This window comes from Peromyscus maniculatus, chromosome 8 (genome assembly GCF_049852395.1).
Source record: "Peromyscus maniculatus bairdii isolate BWxNUB_F1_BW_parent chromosome 8, HU_Pman_BW_mat_3.1, whole genome shotgun sequence".
NCBI classification, from domain to species: Eukaryota; Metazoa; Chordata; class Mammalia; order Rodentia; family Cricetidae; genus Peromyscus; species Peromyscus maniculatus.
The window spans coordinates 50,367,800-50,390,643 of NC_134859.1; the positions used below are offsets into that span (position 1 = coordinate 50,367,800).

The 22,844-nt window shown below is 44.6% G+C and overlaps 1 protein-coding gene across 6 annotated transcripts in view; it reads left to right on the plus strand.

Annotated features, from left to right (window-relative positions):
• The first annotated feature begins 552 nt into the window (after window positions 1-552).
• Window positions 553-22,844, plus strand: part of Znf18 (zinc finger protein 18) — a 30,798-nt gene continuing 8,506 nt past the window's right edge. For 2 of the 6 annotated variants that reach the window (XM_006973519.4, XM_076542622.1), the window contains exons 1-5: window positions 553-665; window positions 11,711-12,204; window positions 13,294-13,483; window positions 13,856-13,947; window positions 22,749-22,833. In XM_006973519.4, coding sequence (XP_006973581.1) covers window positions 11,812-12,204; window positions 13,294-13,483; window positions 13,856-13,947; window positions 22,749-22,833 — 760 coding nt within the window. In that variant the 5' untranslated portion in view covers window positions 553-665; window positions 11,711-11,811. Of the gene's footprint in view, window positions 1,051-11,710; window positions 12,205-13,293; window positions 13,484-13,855; window positions 13,948-22,748; window positions 22,834-22,844 lie in introns of all 6 variants that reach the window. The other 4 variants (XM_042282212.2, XM_042282211.2, XM_076542624.1 and 1 more) reach the window with 4 other exon arrangements.

A 22,844-nucleotide genomic window follows, 5' to 3' on the forward strand; every position in this document is an offset into this window, starting at 1 on the left:
AGGAACTGTGATAGACACTTCCGCCTCGGCCAGGCTGGTAACCTGTCAACCGCTCATGTCTCTTGACGTCTGAATTAATAATTGCTTTAACCAGCATTGTGAATTGCTTTCTCACTAACTACGATCCTTTCAGCGCCAAGGGCTCTGAGAACACGCTCAGTTTTTCAGGCGTGTGATCATACCATGCTCCTCTCGCCCCCGCCGTGTATCTTGGGAGATGTCAACCCTTCTAACCATGGGGCAGGGAGAGGACATCTCTCTATATCGTTGCTGTCCAGTACATCAGCTACTCAAATACTGAACTCCCGGCTTTGGACAGGAGGCTCAGTCAGCCCGCTTTAGTGTCACGAGGTGACAGCCGTGGCCCAGCGCAGGACGGCCAGAAAATGGACGAAAAGGCTGTGGCCGCTATGTGGGTTAGAATGGAGGTCCGGCCGGGACGTTTAGTGGTCGGAACCACCCGCTCGCAGCTCTTGCTAGGGGAGCCCCAGGCCCCAGGCGATGAGCTGCGGCGCTTCTCAGGAGCCAATGGGAAAGCCGGCCTCAGGACGCCCCTCACACGCCCCGCCCCTGGCTCCGCCCCGGCGCCGCGCGTCACCAGGGCCGCGGAGGCGCGCAGCTGTCCAGCTTCCGGAAGTGCTCCAGAACGGGTGGCTCGGGCAGAGGTAAGCGGCTGAGTTGGGCCGGCGGGTAGAGGCGCCGACGCCTGGGGTCAAGCCTGCTGTCGCTCCAGCTCGCTAACTGTCGGGAGCGAGCTGCGGCGGAGACCGCGGTCTCGGCCCCCCTCCCGTAGCGCTCGCTGGCAACAGGCGCGTGCGGGGGAGGGGACTGGGGCGGAACGGAAAGTGTGCTCTTCCGGGTTGCCCGCCCCAGGAGAGGGGTCTGGACGGTGAGACTCGGGGGCTCAGGTTGCAAGGCTGGGTGCCCAGCCGCTAGTTACCCCGCCCTCAGTGACAACTCCAGACGCACCCCGCAAATGCTCCAAAGTCTGCCCTAGTGCTTCCTGGGCTTACTCTGCTGTTGCTTGGGAGCCATGGAGGAGCCAGATCTGTAAACTTTTAATACTTTATCTTACGGGGCGGTCAAGAAGGTCCCTTGTAGCACGAGCAGAGCCTACAGTGAGCTGATAAACAAAGCTACGTGTGTGTGTGTGTGTGTGTGTGTGTGTGTGTGTGTGTGTGTGTGTGTGTGTGTGTGTGTGTAACTTGCTTGTGTATAAGAGAATGCTGACCTAGACGCGCATTTCATTTCGGTTTGTTAAAGCGTCAGTAATAACTGATGATCGTTGAGTTCCTTCTGTGAAGAGAATTAAATCCTTATTTGGGTAAAACCCCATAAGTCTCTCTATAAAGTAATTTAATTTTGAGTAAATGGACGTCTGGCCACAAATGCTGGGGGCTACCTAGCAGTTGGCCTTTACTGCACGGAGCAAGTAGTATTAGTTGCGTAAGATTTAAATACGTAAGATTTAGTGCTAATGTTTTCTGAATATTCTCCAAAATAGTTTCGAGAACTAAGTGTGACTAAGGTTATAGGTGGAAATTTTGCCAAGTGAAATTCTGCTATTTTTGTAAAACCCAGGAAATAAGTTCACTTAGATAACGAAGGATTTTTGTATAGATATTCACTTCTAAAACAGACTTCTTTGTAAGTTTTCCCTCTAAACTAGTGGTTCTCAACTTTCCTAATGCTGCGCGACCCTTTAATACAGGTCCTCACGTTGTGGTGACCCCGAACCATAAAATTATTTTGGTGCTAATTCATAATTGTAATTTTGCTACTGTTGAGAACCACTACTCTAAGCTCAGAAAGTTTGTTTTACTGTGATTTCATGATCATTTTGTGTGAAAATATCTTTTAATTTACATTGTGATGTCTTTTGACTACAAATTATTAATTTCTACAAATTAGAATTTCAAGTTCCCTTATTGGTGTTGATTTCTAATTTAATTGTACTGTGTGTGCTGGCTGGATTTATGTCAAGTTGACACAAGTTTTCAGTCATCTGAAAGGAGGGAACCTCAGTTGAGAAAATGCCTCCATAAGATCTGGCTGTAGAGCATTTTCTTAATTAGTGATTGACCAGGGAGGGCCCAGCCCATTTTGGGTGGGGTCATCCCTGGGCTGGGGGTCCTGGGATCTAAAAGAAAGCAGGCTGAGTAAGCCAGGAGGAACAAGGCAATACGCAGTGCCCCTCCATAGCCACTGCATCAGCTCCTGCTCCAGGTTCCAATTCTGCTTAAGTTCCTGTTCTGACTTCCTTCAGTGATGTGGAAGTGTAAGCCAAATAAACCATTTTCTCCCCAACTTTTCTTTGGTCGTGGTGTTTCATCATAGTGATAGTAACTCTAACTAGGACAGAAATTGATACCAGCATAGTGAGGTATTGCTGTGACAGACCTGACCATGTTGATTTGGGAGGATTATGGAAAGACTTTGGAACTTTGGGCTAGAAAAACCATGGAGTGTTCAAAGCTTGGTGAATTGTTCTGTGGGAGCTTGGAACATAAGAGTTTTGAGAGAAATGCAGATGATAGAGGCCTAGCTAGTAAAGTCCTAGAGGGAAGTTTGAGTCATTTAAAGACTATATCAAGGCTGTTGCATATTTTCAGTTAAAAAAAAATCTGTGGTTCTGGTTACCTGGGGCTGAAGAATCAGCTGTGGTTAAAAAGAGACCGGAACCACTAAAGTGGTGATTCTTAACCTGTGGGTCACGACTCAAGGGTCAATGACCCTTTCACAGGGGTCACTATCAGATACTTTGCGTATTAGATACTTACATTATGATTTATAACAGTAGCAAAAATACAACTATGAAGTAGCAACAAAATAATTTTATGGTTGGGGGTCACCACAACATGAGGAATTGTATTAAAGGGTCTTAGCATTAGAAAGTTTGAGAACCACCGCCCTAAAGTAAAACCTTCGCTTTTCTGGGACAATTGATGCTGGTCAGTTGTAGCTAATAATTAGTGGTGCTTAAGAAGAGAGTCTCGGAGAGGCTACTCGATTTTACAGGAGCCCATAGTTGAGAGGCTTTGAACTTTTAAGCAATTTTGGATGATGATGATGATGATGATTATCGAGACAGTGTTTCTTTGAGTAGTCCTGGCTGTCCTGGAACTCGATCTGTAGACCAGACTGGACTCTCCCTCTGCCTCCTGAGTACTGGAATTAAAGGCATCCCCACCACCATCCGGCTTGAGATTTTGAAGTTTTTATAAAGACTTTGGATTTTAAAGGAGACTGAATATTTTAAAGAGACTAGATTTTTTTGTTTGTTTGTTTGCTTTTGCTTTTTTTTTTGTTGTTGCATGTCTTTCTTCTCTGTTCCACCAGCCAACTCCCAAATAACCACATGGAAACTTATTAATTATGAAAGCTTAGCCAATAGCTTAGGCTTGTTTCTAGCTAGCTTTTCTAATTTAAATTAACGTATAGCTTTTAATCTACATTCTTTTATGTGGCTCTTTTGGAGCGTGTATTAGTGATTCTGAGGATCAGTTATCTTTTTGAGGGATGTTGCTGTTTGTTGGAGCAGGCAGTGTACTTAGTCTAGGCTTTAAATTACGCTTTGGTGGAGCAAATCTTTGGAAGGAGCAGGGTGCTTCCCCACAGCTTTCCAAGTTGATGAAATGAAACTACTGCCTGTGGATCTGGTAGCAACTTGCTTTTAGGTTTTGTTAGGGCAGGTGAAAGTGGGCCTTACTGGACTCTGTCCTTGTCACTCTTAACACATGGCCTTCCTCCTGTATTTGGATGTCTTTTCAGCCTGCATGGTTAAAAATTCAGTGCCTCATTCCTGACTGGCCCTTTGTGTGTGTTCTACTCTGTGTTAAACCTTGGTGTTTCATCCTGGTGATTGGCAGTCTCAAGCCTATACCAGGGCCGAGGGGGACACCCCATATAGACATCCCCAAAGTCCCACCCTGCCTTGTTCTTCAGAATCCAGTCACTCCAATGGCTTTCAGTTCTGCTCTTGCTGCCTCAGCTTTTGGGTCCATTGTGCACCACTTGAACTTGAGCTCCCTGCACGGTGGCTGCAAACTTGTCCTCACTTAACCAGCCAGATGGTCTTGGGCTTACCTCAGCAATTTCTCTCAGGACTGCATTCTCAACCGCTGTGTGGAGTACCTAAAACTAACTGCCTGTCTTACATGCTTTCTCTAGCTTGGGAGTTGTTTAGTTGTCTAACTAGTCTGTATTATCACTTATTTTGCCAGGGCCAGAAATGGAATTCCCCAAATATGTATTTTTTACTTCAGTGCCACTGAGTACTGTAAGAGTTAAAGGGCCAGCCAAATAAACCCACCCTGGCCCTGAAACCAGAGCCAGTGAAAGAAACACTTTAGCCCTGAAAACAGAGCCAAATAAACCCACCCTGGCCCTGAAACCAGAGCCAGTGAAAGAAACACTTTAGCCCTGAAAACACAGCCAAAGAAACACACTTTGGCCCTGAAACCAGAGCCAACTTTAGTTGGCCCCTGACCAACTAAACCAACCAATTCCTGAGCAGAAAATCTCCCTGGGAAAAACTCCACCCCTAAGAAGCCCTGTATGAGCCCCTCTGCCTGTTCAGTTATGGGCTGTCCTTCTCCATCCCGGCAGAGGCAGCCACTCTCCTGGATTCCTCCTTCCTGTAGGGAAAAGGGGCTGGCTAAAGAAACCCACCCTGACCCTGCAGCCCAGAACCAGTGAAAGAAACACAGCCTACATCTGGGACCTGAGCCAGAGAAAGAAACCCTTTATCCCTGAACCCAGAACCAAGGAAACATGCCCTGATTCTGAGACCAGTGCCAAAGAAACACTCTTTGTCCGCAGATTCAGAGCCAGTGAAAGAAATATGCTCTGGCCTTAGACTTAGAGCTAAAAATCTAAGAAAGTCCAGTGAAAGAAACAGTTTGGCTCTGAGATCAGAGCCATCTCTGCCCCTGAATCAACTGACCAGTAAAACCAACCAATCATAGAGCAGGAAATCAAGCACCCTGACCCTGAAGCCCAGAACCAGGGAAAGAAACACACCTTGGATCTGGGACCTGAGCCAGAGAAAGAAACACTTTATCCCTGAACCCAGAACCAAAGAAACATGCCCTGACTCTGAGACCAGTGCCAAAGAAACACTCTTTGTCCCTAGAATCAGAGCCAGTGAAAGAAATATGCCCTGGCCTTAGACTTAGAACTAAAAGGCTAAGAAAGGCCAGTGAAAGAAGCACAGTTTGGTTCTGAAGTCAGGGCCATCTCTGCTCCTAACTCTCAAAACTAACCAATTCCTGAGCAGAAAAAACTAACCAGTCCCTGGACAGAAAATCTTCTCCCTGAAGAAACTCTGCCCCCAAGAGATCCTATATAAACCACCCTGCCTGTTCAGTTGGGGGCTGTTCTTTCCCACCCTGGTAGAGGCAGCCACTTTCCTGAACTTCTCCTTCACAAATAAATCTCTCAAAAGAGTTTTGGGTGTGAAGATCTTCATTCGCAGGTGCAGAGAAGAAGAACCTTGCTAAGACATCCCTTAGTGGACTGAGCAGAAAAATCCTTGCAGAGACATCCCTTAGGAGGCTGAGCAAGGGGGAGCTGAACAGAAGAGCCTTGCTGAGACCTCCATTAGGAGACTGAGCAAGGGGAGCAGAAAAAGTAACAACTTTTCTCGGGAGTTGGAGGAGATTGCTACATTTCTGCAGGGGTTTCCACTTTAGTAACATCTTGGGCTGGAGAAGAACTAGAGCTCTTCTGGGAAGCCCCCTTAAGTGGTGGCTGAGCAAAGTTCAGCTGTAGTGGCTCTCCAGGAGAAGACCAGGATTGCTATATCCTTTGGGGAGACTTTACCTCACCACACCAGGTATAGCCTGACTCCTGAACAGTCAGGATACCCTTCCTTCCAGAGCTGAGCTATCCTAGCAGCTCCAGGTATTGCCTGACTCTCCCGAGCAGTCAGGATACCTTCTACTCCAGAGTTGCAATATTCACCTACATTTTGGTGCCGAAACCTGGGATGGACTCTCTTGGTGCCTGTGCCCTCCCCTTGTGGTCTGAGCCCCACTAGACTCTATCCCTTAGCTCCAGTCTATCTGCAGCGGGCCCAGCTTCCAGCTCACCAGTCTCTCAGTGTTCCATCAAACAGCGGCAGTGAGTCCCCCCTTTGGTCGATGTGAACATCTCTCTGGGTCTGAGGAAGTGACCATTAAGTGTTCGGCACCCCTCTAGTACTCGTGGAAGCAGAGGTACTCCCAGCTACGGTCTTTAAGGCTACGGCAGGCCCTCTTCACCTGACTCCACTCCTCCACCCTTAGAACTGCAATCAGGCAGTTTTAAGTTGTGGCATCCCTTCCTGTCTTCCCTTGTTTTCCCACAAAAGTCTCCCTTTTCCAGCCCTTTCCTCTGGATGAGTCCCTCCTTCTAGAGCTCGGTTTTCTCTCGCCTTCTCGCTTCTACAGAAGCCCTGGTACCAGGCACCCGAGTCTCTCCACTAGCTTAGCAAGGCTAAGCTTGCTACACGGGACCCCTGTTGAGTTGGGTGATGACCCTCTAAACGGCTTGGTCCCTGAGTCCTCCCTGAGTCCAGGGGACACCGGCAACTACAGGCTACAGTGACCTTTTCCTTCACCTCTCATTCATGGGAACTCTGCACTCCATACCCTCCCATTCCCCTTTGGGATGCGTCCTAGAAAATCTCAAGCCTTTATACTTGGCACCTGATTTGAAAGGCCCTAAACTTGTTCGCCTTTGCAATAAAGTTTGTCCTCAATATCCCTTAGATAACCAATCTAAATGGCCTCATAATGGCCCACTAGATCCCAATATTATTCGGGATCTTTACAACTACTGTGAGCGATCAAGGAAATGGAAAGAGACCTTCTATGTTAAAGTTTTCTTTTACCTTCACTCCAAGCCTTCTTTCTATGCCTCCTGTTCCCCCCACCCAGCTCCGGCTAGTTATGAAGTCAGAATAGGATGAATCTATTTCCTTTGATCCAGCTAATGAGCCTCCCCCTATAGACCAAAGCCCACAGCTCCCTCTCCTCTGGTCCCTTCAGTTTCCCTTTCTCCCTCCTCAGTGACAGGTCGTCCACCAGTCAACTCTCCCTGGTACCCACTTTCAACTCACCTACAGCCCCTAGTCCTCCTGCTCGCTACTCATTCCCACTCTACCTTGGGGCCTCCTGTCCCTCCCCGATAAACCAACCCCAGTTCTCACTTTGTGAGAGGTTGCTGGGGTGGATGGTTTAGTCAGGGTAAATGTCCCCTCCTTATTATCTGAGCTCTCCCAAGTAGAAAAAGATTAGTTAGGGTCCTATACTGCCAATTCTTCCACTTTTTTAAAGAATTCCAGTACACTACCCAATCCTGTGACCATACCTTTCACAATGTTTATATAATCCTTACCAGCAATCTCTTCCCAGAAGAGTATAGGCGAGTCTGGGATCAGGCTAAGGCCCATGCCGATGAACTCCATCAAATGGATAATACCCACCCAGTAGGGGTTAGGGCAGTCCCTGATCAGGAGCCTGTATGGGATTACAATACCCCAGGAGAAATCCTAGCTAGGAATAGATTTATAACTTGCCTCCTAGCTGGTCTCCACAGGGCTGCCTTTAAGGCAGTGAACCGTGAAAAGGTCCAAGAGGTCATCCAGGAAAAAAAACAAAAACAAAAACAAAAAAATCTCAATTCCTTAACCTCCTTACAAAGGCCCTCTTACAATATACCAACCTGGATCCTGAGATCTCAGATGGAAAACATCTCCTTATGAAGTTAACCTTTGGGTCACCCATTACTGTTCTTTCTCCTTACCACTTGTCATATCTTTAACTTACAAGGTTAACATTATCTCCCTCCCAAGTTCTCTCTCTTTAGGTAGCATTGGTAGAGGATGCAACAAGGACTTTTCAACCATGTCCACCTCTTAACATTTCAAATCTTCTCCCCCAACAAGTTCTGGAATACTGCCCATCACAGTCATGCATTGAGACCCTAGAAGAGTTATTACCTTATCTTATACATATATAGGAAGGAGCACTACCTCAGGCCACTTATACATTCTATACAGATGGCAGCGCCTTCCTATATGAAGGAGTACATGAAGTAGAATATGCTGTTGTTTCAGACACCATAGTGGCCGAAGCATGAGCCCTTCCAGCCCACATCACAAATCAGCAGGCTGAATTAATAACTCTTACTCGTGCCTGTCAATTAGCAAAGGGACAATTCCTAAAACTATATACAGACTACTAGCCTGCCTCTGGTCTCAAAATAAGAGACCTCACAATCCTGTCAAGACTCAAGCCCCACCCTATTGGGTCATGCCCTACCTGTTCTTTTACTTCTTCCCACTCACCCATATTGCTATAAATTTCTATGTGTGGAGATTTGAGATTCAGTAGACACATGTCCAGAAGTTCAACGAGACCACTCATGTAGTAGGTCTGGAGACTGCTCACCCACAGGTTGTTAAAAAGAGATACTTATCCCTATAACACCAAAGTCAAATTGCTAGAACACCTACCTGTCCCCTGTGCTTGCTTCCTCCATGATTAAACTAAAGATTACTATAGACGCTGGTCAGAAACCTATGGAGGCTGTCTTTATTGGTCTTGTAAAAGACATCATGCACATTCAGGAAAACACTCTGCCTTTTATGAAGAATGAGGAATCTTTTACATCCTGACTAAGGACTCATGACACCCAAGATGGGAAATGGGAGTCATTGGGAAGTTTTCCTATAGCATTTATCAAACCCATTTACCAGATATTCTCAAAATACAGAGGGTACACATTCCACTCTCAACTCCTAGGTATAGACACAGTAGAAGAAGTAGTCCAAAGCTCCTCGAAGGCTCTTACACCCTGAATGTCACTCTTTTTTGATGATGCTGATTCCACCTCCCTGTCACACCATCTCTTGTTTCAGACCCTAACTACTCCATATCAGTTACTGAATAATGCTCAGCCTGACCACTTTGGGGAATGCTGGTTGTGTGTCCCTCCAGGGTCACAGTCTCATCCACTATATGTGGTCTTACCCATTGTCCTGTTCGAGTTTCGCACCTTACCACTTGTTAATTGCTCCAAGCCAAATGTCACTACTGCCCCTTATCTTTCTCACATCCCTCTCTTTGGCATTACAGACTGCTTTGACTCCTCAGGAACATGCTTTGTGGGTACTCTGGATTCTGCACACTGCAGTAATACCATTACCCTTGGTACTGTCACCCAGCCCCTGTGTCCAAACATTCACAATGCCTCTATTCTCTGTGATACTCAAGTTTATCACTGCTTACCTGCTAGGTGGTCTGGGACTTGTGCCCTGGTATTCCTGTTCCCTAAATTAGGGGTGGTACCTGGTGAAGAATCCTTGCCAATCCCCATTGCCAAGTTCATAGCAGCACGGCATGACAAACGAGCAATCCAAGCAAATCTCTTTCTTAAAAGAGTTTTAGGTGAAGATCTTTTCACCAGTGAGGAGCAGAGTCTCTGCTAGGAAGCTCCCTTGGGAGCTGAGCAGAGCAGAAGAAGAAACCGATACTTCTGCTGGGAAGCTCCCTTGGAGGGTGGGGGAAAGAGCAGAAGTAACAAATTTTAGCTGGAGCCAGAGCAGCTTGCTACATGTCGGCAGGAGTTTCCCCTTTAGCAGAGTGAAGAAGAAGTAGTAGTAGTAACATCTTGGGCTAGAGCTGAGAAGAAATGGATACCTCTGCTGGGACATTCCCCTAGGGGAGCAGAGAGGAATGGATACCTCTGCTAGGAAGCTCCTTTGGGGTGGTGGGGGGCAGAGCAGAGCTCAGCTTTAATGGCTCTCTCTTGGAGGGGAGCAGGCTTGCTATATCCAGTGGGGAGACCATCCCCCACCGCACCCCACCTTCAGGTATAGCCTGACTTCCCGACAAGTCAGGATACCTTTCTCCTCACAGCTGTAGGGTACCCAGGATACCTCCCTTCACAGAAGTAGGTATAGCCTAACTTCCCAACTAGTCAGAATACCTTTCCCTCCAGAGCTATATATAACACTTGCAGATATAGCCTGATTTCCTGACAAGTCAGGATACCTTCACCTCCAGAGCTGTAACACTTGCAAGTACTACCTGAGTATATAAATAAAATGTATAGGCTCTTTAAAACAACAACAACAAAAAAAACCCCATAAATTTAGTGAGGTCCACATGAAAAACATATGCCATCAAGTTGTTCTTACCTGTTCTTTTTTGCACCCTTGGGAAAAAAATGGCTCTGGTTGGATTTTGAATGTTACACTTATCTTTCCTTTCCTCCGTTAGTCCCTCCTTTCCATTCTTTTCCTCTCCCCCTCCTTTAAGTCCTCCTCCCTCTTGTCCTTTTTAAAATTTAATTTAATTTGTTGTTATTGTATATGAATATGTATTGTATATGGTGTGTGTGCATGCACCCCATTAGTGATACAGAGAAATGGTGCTGTTCGCGCCTTTCTTCATGACATTTTTTAAGCTGACCCACTGTTATGAGCACCTGGAATAAAGTCAGCTATTAGAGTAAATGATCCTTTGAAAACACTTAAACTTTGGCATTTAGTGTTCCCCTTTTCACTGCTTCATTTGCTGCCTTCTAAATCCTGATGCTGTGTTAGCTAACTTTGTGTCACTGTAACGCAATACCTGGGATAACAAGTTAGAAGAAGGAGAGGTTTGTTTTGGCTCACAGTTGAAACTGCAGGCGGTGGTCTGTGGTCTCTTGGCCCCATTGTTTTAGCCCTGTGATAAGGTGGTGTGCTGAGACAGTGCATGATGGAGGGGACCTGTGCATCTTACGGGAGCATATGATCCTTTCAGCATTAGCCTAGATTCCTAGGGCACTGTAGCTCTCGTCTAGCTTTATTGATTTATATTTATTTTGAGATAGAGTCTCATGTATCCCAGGTTGGTCTTGAACTGATTGTGACTGAGGATGGCCTTGAACTACTGGGCTTCTTGTTTCTACCTCCTAAGTGCTGGTATTGCGGTCATGAATCACTCTGCCAGTTTACAGATGCTATGGGTAGAACCTCAGACTTTGCTCATGCTGGTTGGCACTCTACTCACTGAGCTGCCTCCCCAGCTCTGAAGAGCATTATGTGTTTGCCTACAAGTATATAGGTACAGAGATACAGAAGTATGTGTTCACTTGGAAACAGTGAACATGATTTCATGTGTGCATTTCTTTCATGTTTTTCTTTTTGAAAGTTTAAACTATCATGTATGTGCGGATTCGCATGCACATAGTGCGATGCCTGTATAGAGGTCAGAGGGCAACTTTTGGGAGTGGCTGTCTCCTCCATGGGCTCTGGGATCAAACTCAGTTTGTCATGCTTGCATAGCAAGTGCTTTCTGCTGAGCCATCGTGCCAGCCTCTTGCTTTCCTGTTTTGAAATAGAGTCTTGCTACATAGCCAAGGTATACCTTGAACTTATTACATAGCCCAGGTTGGCCCCAAATTCTCCATCTTCTTGCCTTCACCTCCTAAGTCCTAAGATTACAGGTGTGTACCACCATGCCTGGTCTATTCCATTCTTCTATAGAGTCTCTAGACATTTGAAGATGAATGAAAAAATATAAATATGGCCAGGATAAATGTGTAGGTTGCTTTGTAGCTTCAAGTTTACGGTTTCTCAAAATCGAATTGTATACACATTAAACAGTTAGAACTTGCAGGCCTTTCATGAGTCACACACATATGTTGTTCCTGACCACGTGTTGTTGTTGTACAGCATTGGCTCTCATTCTCCAGCATCCCTAGAAGACCCATTGCTCTTCAGAGACAGCTCTGTCCTGGAAGCCCCTCACCTAAAAGGTTCCGTGAAGTCAGACAATGCCTGTTGACTTGGGGCAGGCCCTGGGCCTGCTGCCTTCTCTGGCCAAGGCCAAAACGGAAGACACCACATTCTCTGGATCAGATGCTACCCAGCAAAGAGAGCTCACCAACTCTGAGACTGCTCGCCAGCTTTTCAGGCAGTTTCGTTACCAGGTGATGTCTGGGCCCCAGGAGACCCTGAGACAACTTCGGAAGCTCTGTTTCCAGTGGCTGCGGCCAGAGGTTCACACCAAAGAGCAGATCCTGGAGATCCTCATGCTGGAACAGTTTCTGACCATTCTTCCTGGGGAGATCCAGATGTGGGTGAGGGAACAGTGTCCAGGCAGTGGAGAAGAGGCAGTGACCCTTGTGGAAAGCTTGAAGGGAGATCCTCGGAGACTATGGCAGTGGGTAAGCATAATAGCTTGTCTGTGAGTTAAGCCCAGGTTCCTCTGGAGCTTCTCTGTTCATTATCTTTTCTTCTTTTTTTTTTTTTCCTGATAGTTCTTCCAACTGCAAAAACCAGTCCTTTGGTTCTCTGATACAAACTGAGCATTAACAAGTCAGTCCAGTTCTGACAACTGTCTGTACAGGTCCAGAGCCTGGCCCCACAGCTACTCTTGCACTTCAGATGCCACGCACAAATGCCCCAGACCAGATGTCTTAACAAACTGACTGTCAAATTTGATGATTAGTGACTACAGGACTCAGGAAAGGGCTGTCATTACTGTTAGCAGTTTATTGTGTGGGGTAAAACTCAGGAACAAACAAGTCCTCTCCCAGGGTGCTACCCCCTCAGAACCTCGGTGGGATCACCAGCTGGCAGCTCCAGAAACCCCACTGTTTAGACATTTGTCCGGGGGTTTCACCAGTCTAGCACAGTTAGTTGCTTAACTCATTCGCCATCAGTGGTGGGATGTTCCTGGTCCCTCTCCCTTGGGGGTGGGGTCCACTGAAAGTCTTAAGCCTGGAATCCCATGGTGTGCTCATGTGGCAACCAGGCCCCATCCTGAAGCTATTTAAGGGCCACCAAGAGCTGGCTTCTCAGCATGGCTTCTGAGGTGGATGAAAAGTCTTCATTAGGCCTAATGGAAAATTCCTGTGCTGAAGCAAGGAGTTCAAGGAGTTCTCAGAACAGAAAACCAAGACTACAGTTTGTGCTGCTTATATTAAATCTGGGTCTCCTCATATCTTACTTAGTTTTGTGACGTAGACGTCTCCCCACATCACCTAAGAAATTTCTGTTTACTAAACAGTGGCCTTGAGTTTTAATCATTGGAGGCTGTACAGGAGAACATATTAGTGGTATGAGTTGAAGGTCTCCCAGACCTGGTGCAGGCCTCAGCTTCCGGTCCTTTTGCTGGGTTAAGAAGGGTTTTTCTCCTTTCTTTGCCCTATGGCCATAAGATTGTCTGTCTCATGGTCTGTTTTAGAAGGCCAGTTCCACTAACTGTCAGCAACCTCAACATCCTTTGCTAATTAACACCGTTTCATGTCCAGATTGGCATCCAAGTTCTAGGACAAGAGATCTCGTCTGAGAAGGCGAACTCGGCACACTGCCAAGGCAGTGAGCTAGAGCCCAGACTGGAAGTGGTGCCTCCGGACCTGCCCCTTCAGAATTCACCCTCAGCTCCTGCAGAGCTGCTGAGCCATGGTGTGAAGGAGGAATCAGACATGGAGCCAGAGTTAGGTGAGGGGCCGTTATCCTTTGTGCTATGTGGTACTTTCTGGGAGAAATTTGGGGGGTTGTGGTTAGTAGGGTTAAGTGTACGCTGAAACTATATAATGCCCCTGGAAAGTGTGGAAATGACCCAGGTCTGTATTTTAAACCATTCTGTGATTGGGCCACACCACTTGGGTTTTGGTTCTTTGGAGGGAGCTGGGAGAAACATGGGTGAAACTGTTTGGAAGTTTGGAGGGGGTTGTAGTTGTTAGGAGGTAAATACAAGCCTTTGAATTCGATTGACACCACGAATTGTTATAATTTGTGAAGAATTCATGGTGCCCCTTGGGAAGCGGTTAAGGGAACATCTTCATTCTGAAAGCCTGTTCTTTGCCACAGCTCTGGCTGCTTCCCAGCTTCCAGCCAGACCAGAGGAGAGGCCTGTCAGAGACCAGGACATGGGAACAGCATTTCTCCCAGCAGTACATCAGGTGAGCTGGGTCCTCTGCCTTTCTTCCCCTAGTTCAGGAGGATCGATGGGGCCACAGACTCAGAAGAAGAGCATGAGGAGATGAGGCTCAGTTCACACACACTGCAGCTGTTATGCAGCCATGCCCCAGTTGAGTCCTTGCATCTCTAGTCAGTCGTCTTGACTGATGGGATCTGGCCTCTGGGAAAAGGTGCAAGTTGTTGGGAAGTCTTTGCCCAAATATGGTAGTTTCTAATTATTACTATTATTATTGTTATTATTATTATTATTATTATTATTATTATTATTATTATTATCATTACTACTACTACTACTTTGAGCCTATGCTAAGAAAGGGCTTTTCATTTCCTAGTATGAGATACCCACACGGGGGTCTGTTAGAAACTTGGAATGGTTATTTCTCATGTGTGACAAGTCAGTCTTTTCCTCTCTGACATCATGGGAGTATTGTTGATAGACTGCACATACTAAAAATATATAGTTTGGTAAGTTTTGATGTACATATACAGCACTAAAACACAAGCGCAATCAAGAATACATATCTCCATCACATTCAGGTTGCCTTTTAATTTAAAAAATTAAAAAAAAAATTTTGTGTGTATAGATGTTTTGCCTGGTGTGTGCCAGGTGCATCCCTAGTGCTCAAGGAGGCCAGAAGAGGGCAGATTACCTAGGAACTCTAATTACAGATGGCTGTGAGCCACCATGTGAATCCTGGGAATTGAACCCAGGTCCTAGGGAAGAGAATCTAGTGCTCTTAACTGCTGTGCTGTCTGTCCAGCCACTCTTACTTGAATTCTTGTCTCTTGTCGTTTTTTTTTTTTTTTTTTGTACCCCAGGCATTCTGAGATATCTACTAACTACCTTCTCTTAGCACACATTTGTTCATATTTTCTAGAATTTTATGTAAAATGGAACTTTACCAAAAATTCATCTTCCTTTTCCTTGCATGTAATATATTATTTCCTGGGTTGTTTATTTGTTTTGTTTTTAATGTTTTCTCACTGGTTTTGTGTTGTCCATTCCAGGGGTGGCACCCAGGTCTTCATGCATGCTCAGTGACATCTACTGCTGAGTTATATCTTGAGAAGTTGCTGGGTATCTTTGTTTTTTGTTTGTTTGTTCGTTTTAATAAATATTCTTGGGCTTTGATCGGGGATGCAGTTATCTGGACAGAGTGTTTTAGTTTGGCCAGATTTTTCCTTTCGTGTGTGTGTGTGTGTGTGTGTGTGTGTGTGTGTGTGTGTGTGTGAGAGAGAGAGAGAGAGAGAGAGAGAGAGAGAGAGAGAGAGAGAGAGAGAGAGAGATTTCATAGACCCTAGTGGAGATCTGTAACTATGGATAACACTGCACACCCTGTACATAGACTGGGGCTTTCCTATCCCATCAGTCCCCTGATAAAGATTAGTTTGTAAGTTATGAAAGGTAAGAGATTAACATTTATCTCTAATAACAGAATAATTACAATGGCACACTGTAATGAGAGTTACACGAGTATGGTTTCCTGTGTCACCATGTCTTACCATGTAACAGTGTACTCACCCTTTGTGCTGATGTCAGATGGCACAGGCCTGTGACATGGAGTGAGGTGGCCAATAGTGCTGTCATCTACTCTGGCCATAACTTCACAGTTCATAGTGTAACAGCAAAACTTCTGTAGTCAGACTTTTCTTTGGGCCATTAGCTCACAAATAAGATATGGAGACTTATTCATTATGGAAGGTTGGCCTTTAGCTTAGGCTTGTCTTTACTAGCTCTTAACTTAAATGAATCCATTTATATTAATCTATGTCCTGCCATGTGGCATTAGCTTTCTTCCATCTTGCATTTCCCGTTTCCTCTGTGTCTAGCTAGTGATCCTGCCTTTCTTCTTCCCAGAGTCCCCTCTGTTCTAGAAAGTCTCGCCTAACCTCCTCCTGCCTAGTTATTGGCCATTCAGGTCTTTATTAAACCAATCAAAAGGCACCTTGGCAAAGACACAAATATTCTACAACATTTCCCCCTTTTTGTCTAAATAAAAAGGAAAAGGTTTAACTCTAACATAGTAAAACTTTATACACTGAGAACAATTATCAGGTAATAATTACATTTACAATGTCCAGTTCATTTGCATTTGGCAAATTCAGAGAAAGTACTCCATTATCTATCTTATCTTGTTGAGTCAAAAGTTTTGTACCTAATTCGCTTTCTATCCTAACTTATATTACCAACCCAAAATTGTCTTTTTAGACCTCAAAACATTTCTTTAGATAAACAATTTAAGCTTTTATGTGTCTCAACCTTGTACATTTTACACCTCCTTTGTGAGATTTTTTTTCTGAATTTGGTAACAAGGAAATCTGTAACTGTAACTATCTAGTCTTCAACCCCATCAGAGACCCAAAAAGGGTAAATATTACTTGAGTGAACAGAAAATGCAGAGCAAACAACTTCCAAAACTATAGAAACAACAGAGACATCTGGCTGCCTGGACAGTCACCCAAGGTTCCTCTGCAATGTTGGGGCATCCATCTTCTGCCTACAGGCCTAGAATATCTGACAGACTTTTCTGTGAAGCAGGAAATTTGAAGGTCTGTCCTACCTTGTGTTGGCAAAGTTTGGCAGTCATCTTTTGTGTCCTGCTTGTCCAAATTGGACAACATACTGTCAGTTGAGGCAAGGGCAGTTTCTTGCCCAGTGGCTAACTTTGCCACAATGAAAGCAAATTCCATATGGAGGTTCTTCATTGCCCATCATCCTCTTTTGAAGTATATTGGTGCTGCCAGGAGCAGACATATCTCACTGTTATGAAAAGCCTTGTGTTATTAAAACATCTTAAATGCCATATTCTGTAGGTCTCTAAAGTGTTTGTAGACCACCTATCTATCTAAAACATATGACCTTAAAAACATACCTAACATGGCTACAAATTTGATTGTTACATGACTAACTACTAACCTGTATTTATTAATTATCCTAAATAGTTTGCAATAATGGCTTTCAAATGTCATAATAGCTTTCAAGGACTAGAACTTTATATTACTTTGTTAAATGAGCTGTATAGGTACAATATCTTAAACAAGAGTAGAAACTTATATACACTATATATGACAAAAGTAGCCTTAAATTTGTATCAATATAGTATATCCCCCCCTTTTCAGAAAGAGATCCAACTTCCTTTGTTAAGTTTTTTTTTTTTTTACCATGATGAATAGCAGCTTGTAACTCCCTCCCTCCTCCCCCCAAGAACTGTATGACCAGAAACCATACAGTGCACCTCTTGGGAATGTGGGCATAATGTTCTCTAGTCTGATTCCTGTTGTCTGGGGGTGAGAGAATCTTTAGGGTACCCTGAGAAAATTGAGATAATGGTCAAGTCCTGGGGAAACTAGCTGTAACATTTGTTGTCCAGATTTTGTGTAATGGGAACATGCGGGGCTTATCTGAAGTCCTACCTGGAGTAGTACGTGATGCCGACCCATTTGAGCTAGCAGCTCTGAAGCTGTTCTGGATGCAGAATTTTGAGGAAACTGTAGTAGAGGCATTTTGAGTCTGGATCTCCTGGGCCACTTGTCTTCTTCATTGATGTCTGATCCTTTTTTTCAGAAAACATGAAGTTGTAAAGGTAACATATATATCTATATTAACACAGGTATGGAATGTGCGGTGTGCACAAATCCGCTAAAGATGATTCTTTTGTTTTATGTTTGAGCAGGTAAAAGACATCTGTTAACTTTTTGTTTTGTTTTGTTTTTCGAGGCAGGGTTTCTCTGTGTAGCTTTGCGCCTTTCCTGGATCTCACTCTGTAGACCAGGCTGGCCTTGAACTCACAAAGATCCCCCTGCCTCTGCCTCCCGATTGCTGGGATTAAAGGCGTGTACCACCACTGCCCGGCAACGTCTGTTAACTTTATAAGTCTGTTTGGACTCGACAACCAAACCTCTATCCATGCCACATGAAAGGATGGCATGTAATAATAAGTCATGAGGATTCTGTAGCCAACAAGACTGATCGTGTTTCATCCAGTCTCAGAGCTGTTCCTGTGTAGAGGGATCAGCATACATGTCACCTGTCCTGTAATTTTTCCTGCCTCCCTCAAGTCTGCAGCCAAAATCTTTAGGAGATCTTCCCTGGTCAAATATGATCTTTATTAATTTTGAAGGAATCCATAGCTTTTTATTTCCCATGGAAGCAAAAACATCCCTAAAGTGTACAAGCTGGCAATTCAGCACTTCCTTCCACAATCTAATGTCCCTCAGCAGCTGCTGTTCATTCGTCCGCATTAAAAAATTCAAAGTCAACAAAGCAACATACAGGATCCTGGGCGCCCTGTGTATTTCCCATTCTTACATGGACTTTTTTTTTTTTTATATTACTTTACTCTTTCTTTAAAGACCTCATTATTTTTAAACTATTTATTTTTATGACTATCTGTATCCATTTTTTTTTTCTCTTTCTTTAGCACCTAAGCACATTGTAACCTGTTCAGAGGTTTTCTTGACCTGGACCTGACTGCCATTTTTTTTTTCCTGAGTCTGTATTCTCTAACCACGTAGCCAAAGCTTAAACTGTTAGGGTGGCTAGGCACTCTGCTGTGGCTGGCTCTGCCCCCACTTGGTTTCCTGAGTGAGAGTCTAGCCTCATGCCGGCCGGTATGGGCCGCAGAGCGCCCTTTACCTGCCCCATCTCTGAGAATGTGTTGTATCCGCCCGCAGCAGGCATATGCACCCAGTGCTGACTGCTCCAGTGCTCAGCTGCACAGCAGAGCCTCTTCAAAGAGCTATACCTCCCTAGACAAGCCTGCTCAAGAGACCGAGGCCACCAGGAAGCTCCCACCTCTTCCTGCCTAGCTACTGACCATTCAGCTCTTCATTAGACCAATCAGAAGACGCCTTGGCAAAGACACATCTTCACAGTGAAGACGAATACTTTGCAACATGACTAGCAGTCATTATTCTTTCTTTTTCACCACCTCATGGGGAGAAGACTCCTGCTTACTACAGGTCTCAGCAGCCTCAGTGTATGGCTTTTTTTCTTAATGAGAAGAGACTGTTTTAATTTTCCACCCAGTTAAGTACTTCATGGCTCCTCTCTAGCCTGTCCACCATCTTTTGCACTTCCGTTAAGGGGCCTCGGTGAAGTAAAATAAGGGCCAGTTGAACAGAACACTGCGATACTGCAACAGCGAGTCTGAGCAAAGAGCTGCTAAATGACAAGTGGGTGATTAGCGTAGGCAGGGTGGATATGCTGCCAAATTGGTGACTCACAACCTGTCCACAGATGACACACAGCTGCTGGCTGCGGTGGCACACCTGTAATTCTAGCACTTTAAAGAATGAAGTAGGAGAGTTGTAGGTTCTAGGCCAGCTTACACTCCATAGTGAGTTTCAGGACAGACTGAACTGTACTGAAGAAGCTATCTTGAAAAACAACAAACAAGCAGACAAATTATAAGTGAAAGAATAGTGTGCAGTTTAAAACCTAGGAATTAATTCTGGAAAGTTCCATTTGATGCTCTCAGTCTGCAGTTGATAATGGGTAACAAACCAGAGATGTGAAAATGTGGTGTAGGAGGATTGCACAGTACTAGAGAAGCCTGCCACTTAGGGCTAAGGTTCATTTGAAAACTGTCTACTAATTCCTTTTTGTTCAGTGGAATTTTCATTCCGTGGTATTTAATTTCTGCAGTTCTTTGTAAATTCTGCTATTAGCCCCTGTCTGAAGTGTAGCTGATGAAGGTTTTTCTCCCGTCCCGTGGGCTGTGTGTTCTGCTGTTTACTTCCTTTGCTGTGCGGGTTTTGATATTCATGTGGTCCATCTGTTGACACTTGGTCCTCTTTGTTACTGCCAGTTCCTGTGCTGTTGGTGTTCTATTCAGAAAGTTCTTGCCTACCCCAATGTCTTGAAGAGTAGTCTCTATGTTTTCTTCTAGAAGTTCAGCATTTAAGGGTTTAAATTAAGGACTTCCGCCCATTTTTGAGTTGATTTTTGTACAGTGTGAAAGATAAGGATTTAATTTCATTCTTCAGATGGATAACTGGTTTTGCCCACACAATTTGTTGAACAGCTGTCTTTTTTCCAGTGTAACTTTTTGCCTCCATAGTCAAAACTTAAGTGTGTGTCGCTTTGTCATCTGATGTCCAAGCCCTCTATTCTGTGCCATTGGTCTCTCTATTTTTATGATAGTACCAAGCTGTCTTTATCACTTTATCAAAGAATTATTGTTTCTGGAGTATGTAGGGACAGTCCCAGAGAATTGGTTAATATATTTAAAACAGCACAGACACCAACTATAACCTGTTTTTGATAACTTGAAAGTTCAAAGCTGAGCATGGTGATACTTGCCTGTAATTCTAGCACTCAGAAGTCTGAGGCAATGGGATTAGAATTTGAGGCCACTCACAAAATTAAACACTAACCAAATATTCAAAACGCTAATCAGCACTGTTAATTATGGGTAGTTACATATACACAGTGCCTGGATTAGGTGATTGGTGATTGTACACACACACAGTACCTGTATGAGCCAGCTGGTGGCTGTACACATATACAGTGCCTATATTAGCTGATTGGTACCTATAAACATGTACAGTGCCTGTATTAGCTGATAGGCAGTTATACATACAATACAGTGCTTGTATTAGCTGATAGGCAGTTATACATACAATACAGTGCTTGTATTAGCTGATAGGCAGTTATACATACAATACAGTGCTTGTATTAGCTGATAGGCAGTTATACATACAATACAGTGCCTGTATTAGCTGATAGGCAGCTATACCCACATACAGTGCCTGTGTTAACTGACAACCACTTACCAAGCATAAAGCAAACAAGTCATCCATTTTCTGCCTTAGCAAAACATTTGTACTAAATGGAATTCTTTGAAAATGAAGGGAAGTTTAAATATAAATAACTCCTTCCTCTAGTCTTGTCTATAAAATAGGAAGGTTGTTAATTACATCAGAATACAGAAGGGGTGGGATTACCCCTACACAGCACTTTATTATCAGAAACTATGAATGGGTAGGACTCCTGCCTACACTGAGTCGAAGGTGACATAGCTCCTAAGTCCACAAGATGGTGCTCTTTCCACACAGGAACATGATTCCCCATCAGAGCACTTGCTTGCCTGTGTCCTCCAGAGTAGGACCTTGGGGTTTCCAAAGGGAAAGGTGATGGCTGCTGGTACCTTGCATCTCTAGCGGAGGTTACATTCAAGTCTCGGCTTCTTGGCATTCGTGGAGTGTGAGGCTTTCAGCCAGAGGTGCACTGTTGAGCGACCAGACCCTCAGACCTGGGCTGCCTGTTGGCTGAGGGTGACTGCTGGAGCTTTCAGTGCTTGTACTTTTTTGCTTGACCCTGCACATAGCTGCAGCTGTTTCATGTCATGGAGAATGCCCAGTGTCCAGCATTCTGTCAGGTGCTTGTGTGGCGTCCTGTGACCTGCCAGCACCAAAATGAGGGTCTTGTGTGTTCCAACAAAGGACTCTTGCATTCAGCAATATTTACTCAGGCTGGCTGTTTCTAGGAGTTTCATTCGTTGAACAGTAACAAAATAATAAGTTCAAATTAAATTTTGTATATAAAATGTAGTTAGGTATGTATATTGAGAGAACTTTTGAGTGTTCTGATGTTTTTAATACCAAAATATTCTCTTCCCCTCTCCCTCTCTCCCCCACTCTGAGCATGTGCTAATTTAAGACTCTGCTGTCACTCCTGGAGACATTCCTGACACTAGATGGCAGACTTGCTTTAGAACTGAGGGTGAGAAGTGTGGTGTCCTATTGTAACCGTGGTACTACTTGTATTCTTTCTTTCAAACCTCCCAACAAATTGTTGAGTTCAGTGCTAATAGCAGGTGAGGACCAAAACGCCAGAAGGTTAAGTAACTTGTTCAAGGTCACCCCGCTAGAAAGTGGCCAGTCTGGGGCTTGGGGTTCAGTATGTATGACTCCACAGAGTGTGCTGCTAGTCACTCTGGGTTGCTATTGGCAGCGTCTCATGGGGAGGCTGAAATTTCAGTTTGAAAGGTGGATGGATGTGGGGTAGGTGGCCTTCCAAGAAGAAGAAGAAGGAGGAGGAGGAGGAGGAGGAGGAGGAAGAGGAAGAGGAAGAGGAAGAAGAAGAGGAAGAAGAAGAAGAAGAAAGAAAGAAAGAAAGAAAGAAAGAAAGAAAGAAAGAAAGAAAGAAAGAAAGAAAGAAAGAAAGAAAGAAAGAAAGAAAGAAAGGCAGGCAGGCAGGCTTTGGGTAACAGGGGAACACTTTGCTCGGAAGCACTGAGAATCAAACCAACTTCACGTTGGTCCTTCTGTGAACCATTGAGAGTCCAGATGCAGCTGCACACCTGATGCTTTTGAAGCCACCAGCTTTTGTTTAAGAATCAGGTTTTGCAGTTGACTTTATTGTTGAATTTTCCTACCTTTTCAGTCATTTATACTTGCTTTTCCTCACTAATTCCCTTTTCATGTCTTTCTTTTCTCTCCGGACTATTTAGGTTTCCAACAGTGGGGTTAGCAGGTCCTCAGTGTCACAAGAGCATCACTGCAGCTCTTGAAAGAGATATGAACAAGGATCAGCCTATGTGGTAGCACTCTTCACTCCTAAATACATGCAGCATACCCCCCCCCCAATGTAAACCCCTAGTGCCTAAACTAGGCAAGAGCTGCTGATGTGAAGCCTGTCATCTTCCCTTTGGTTTTCCGTTCTCGATTTGTGTTCCTGTGAGTTCTTAGGTCTCCTGTTGACCAGAGTCTGTGGCACATCCCTTCCTCTCAGTGTTCTATGCTGCCTTCATTGGAATGATACTTTGTTTTTTTCTAGGAGCAGTGGAGAAACCTGGATACCACTCAGAAAGAACAGTACTGGGATTTCATGCTGGAGACCTATGGGAAAATGGTCTCAGGAGGTGAGGGCATG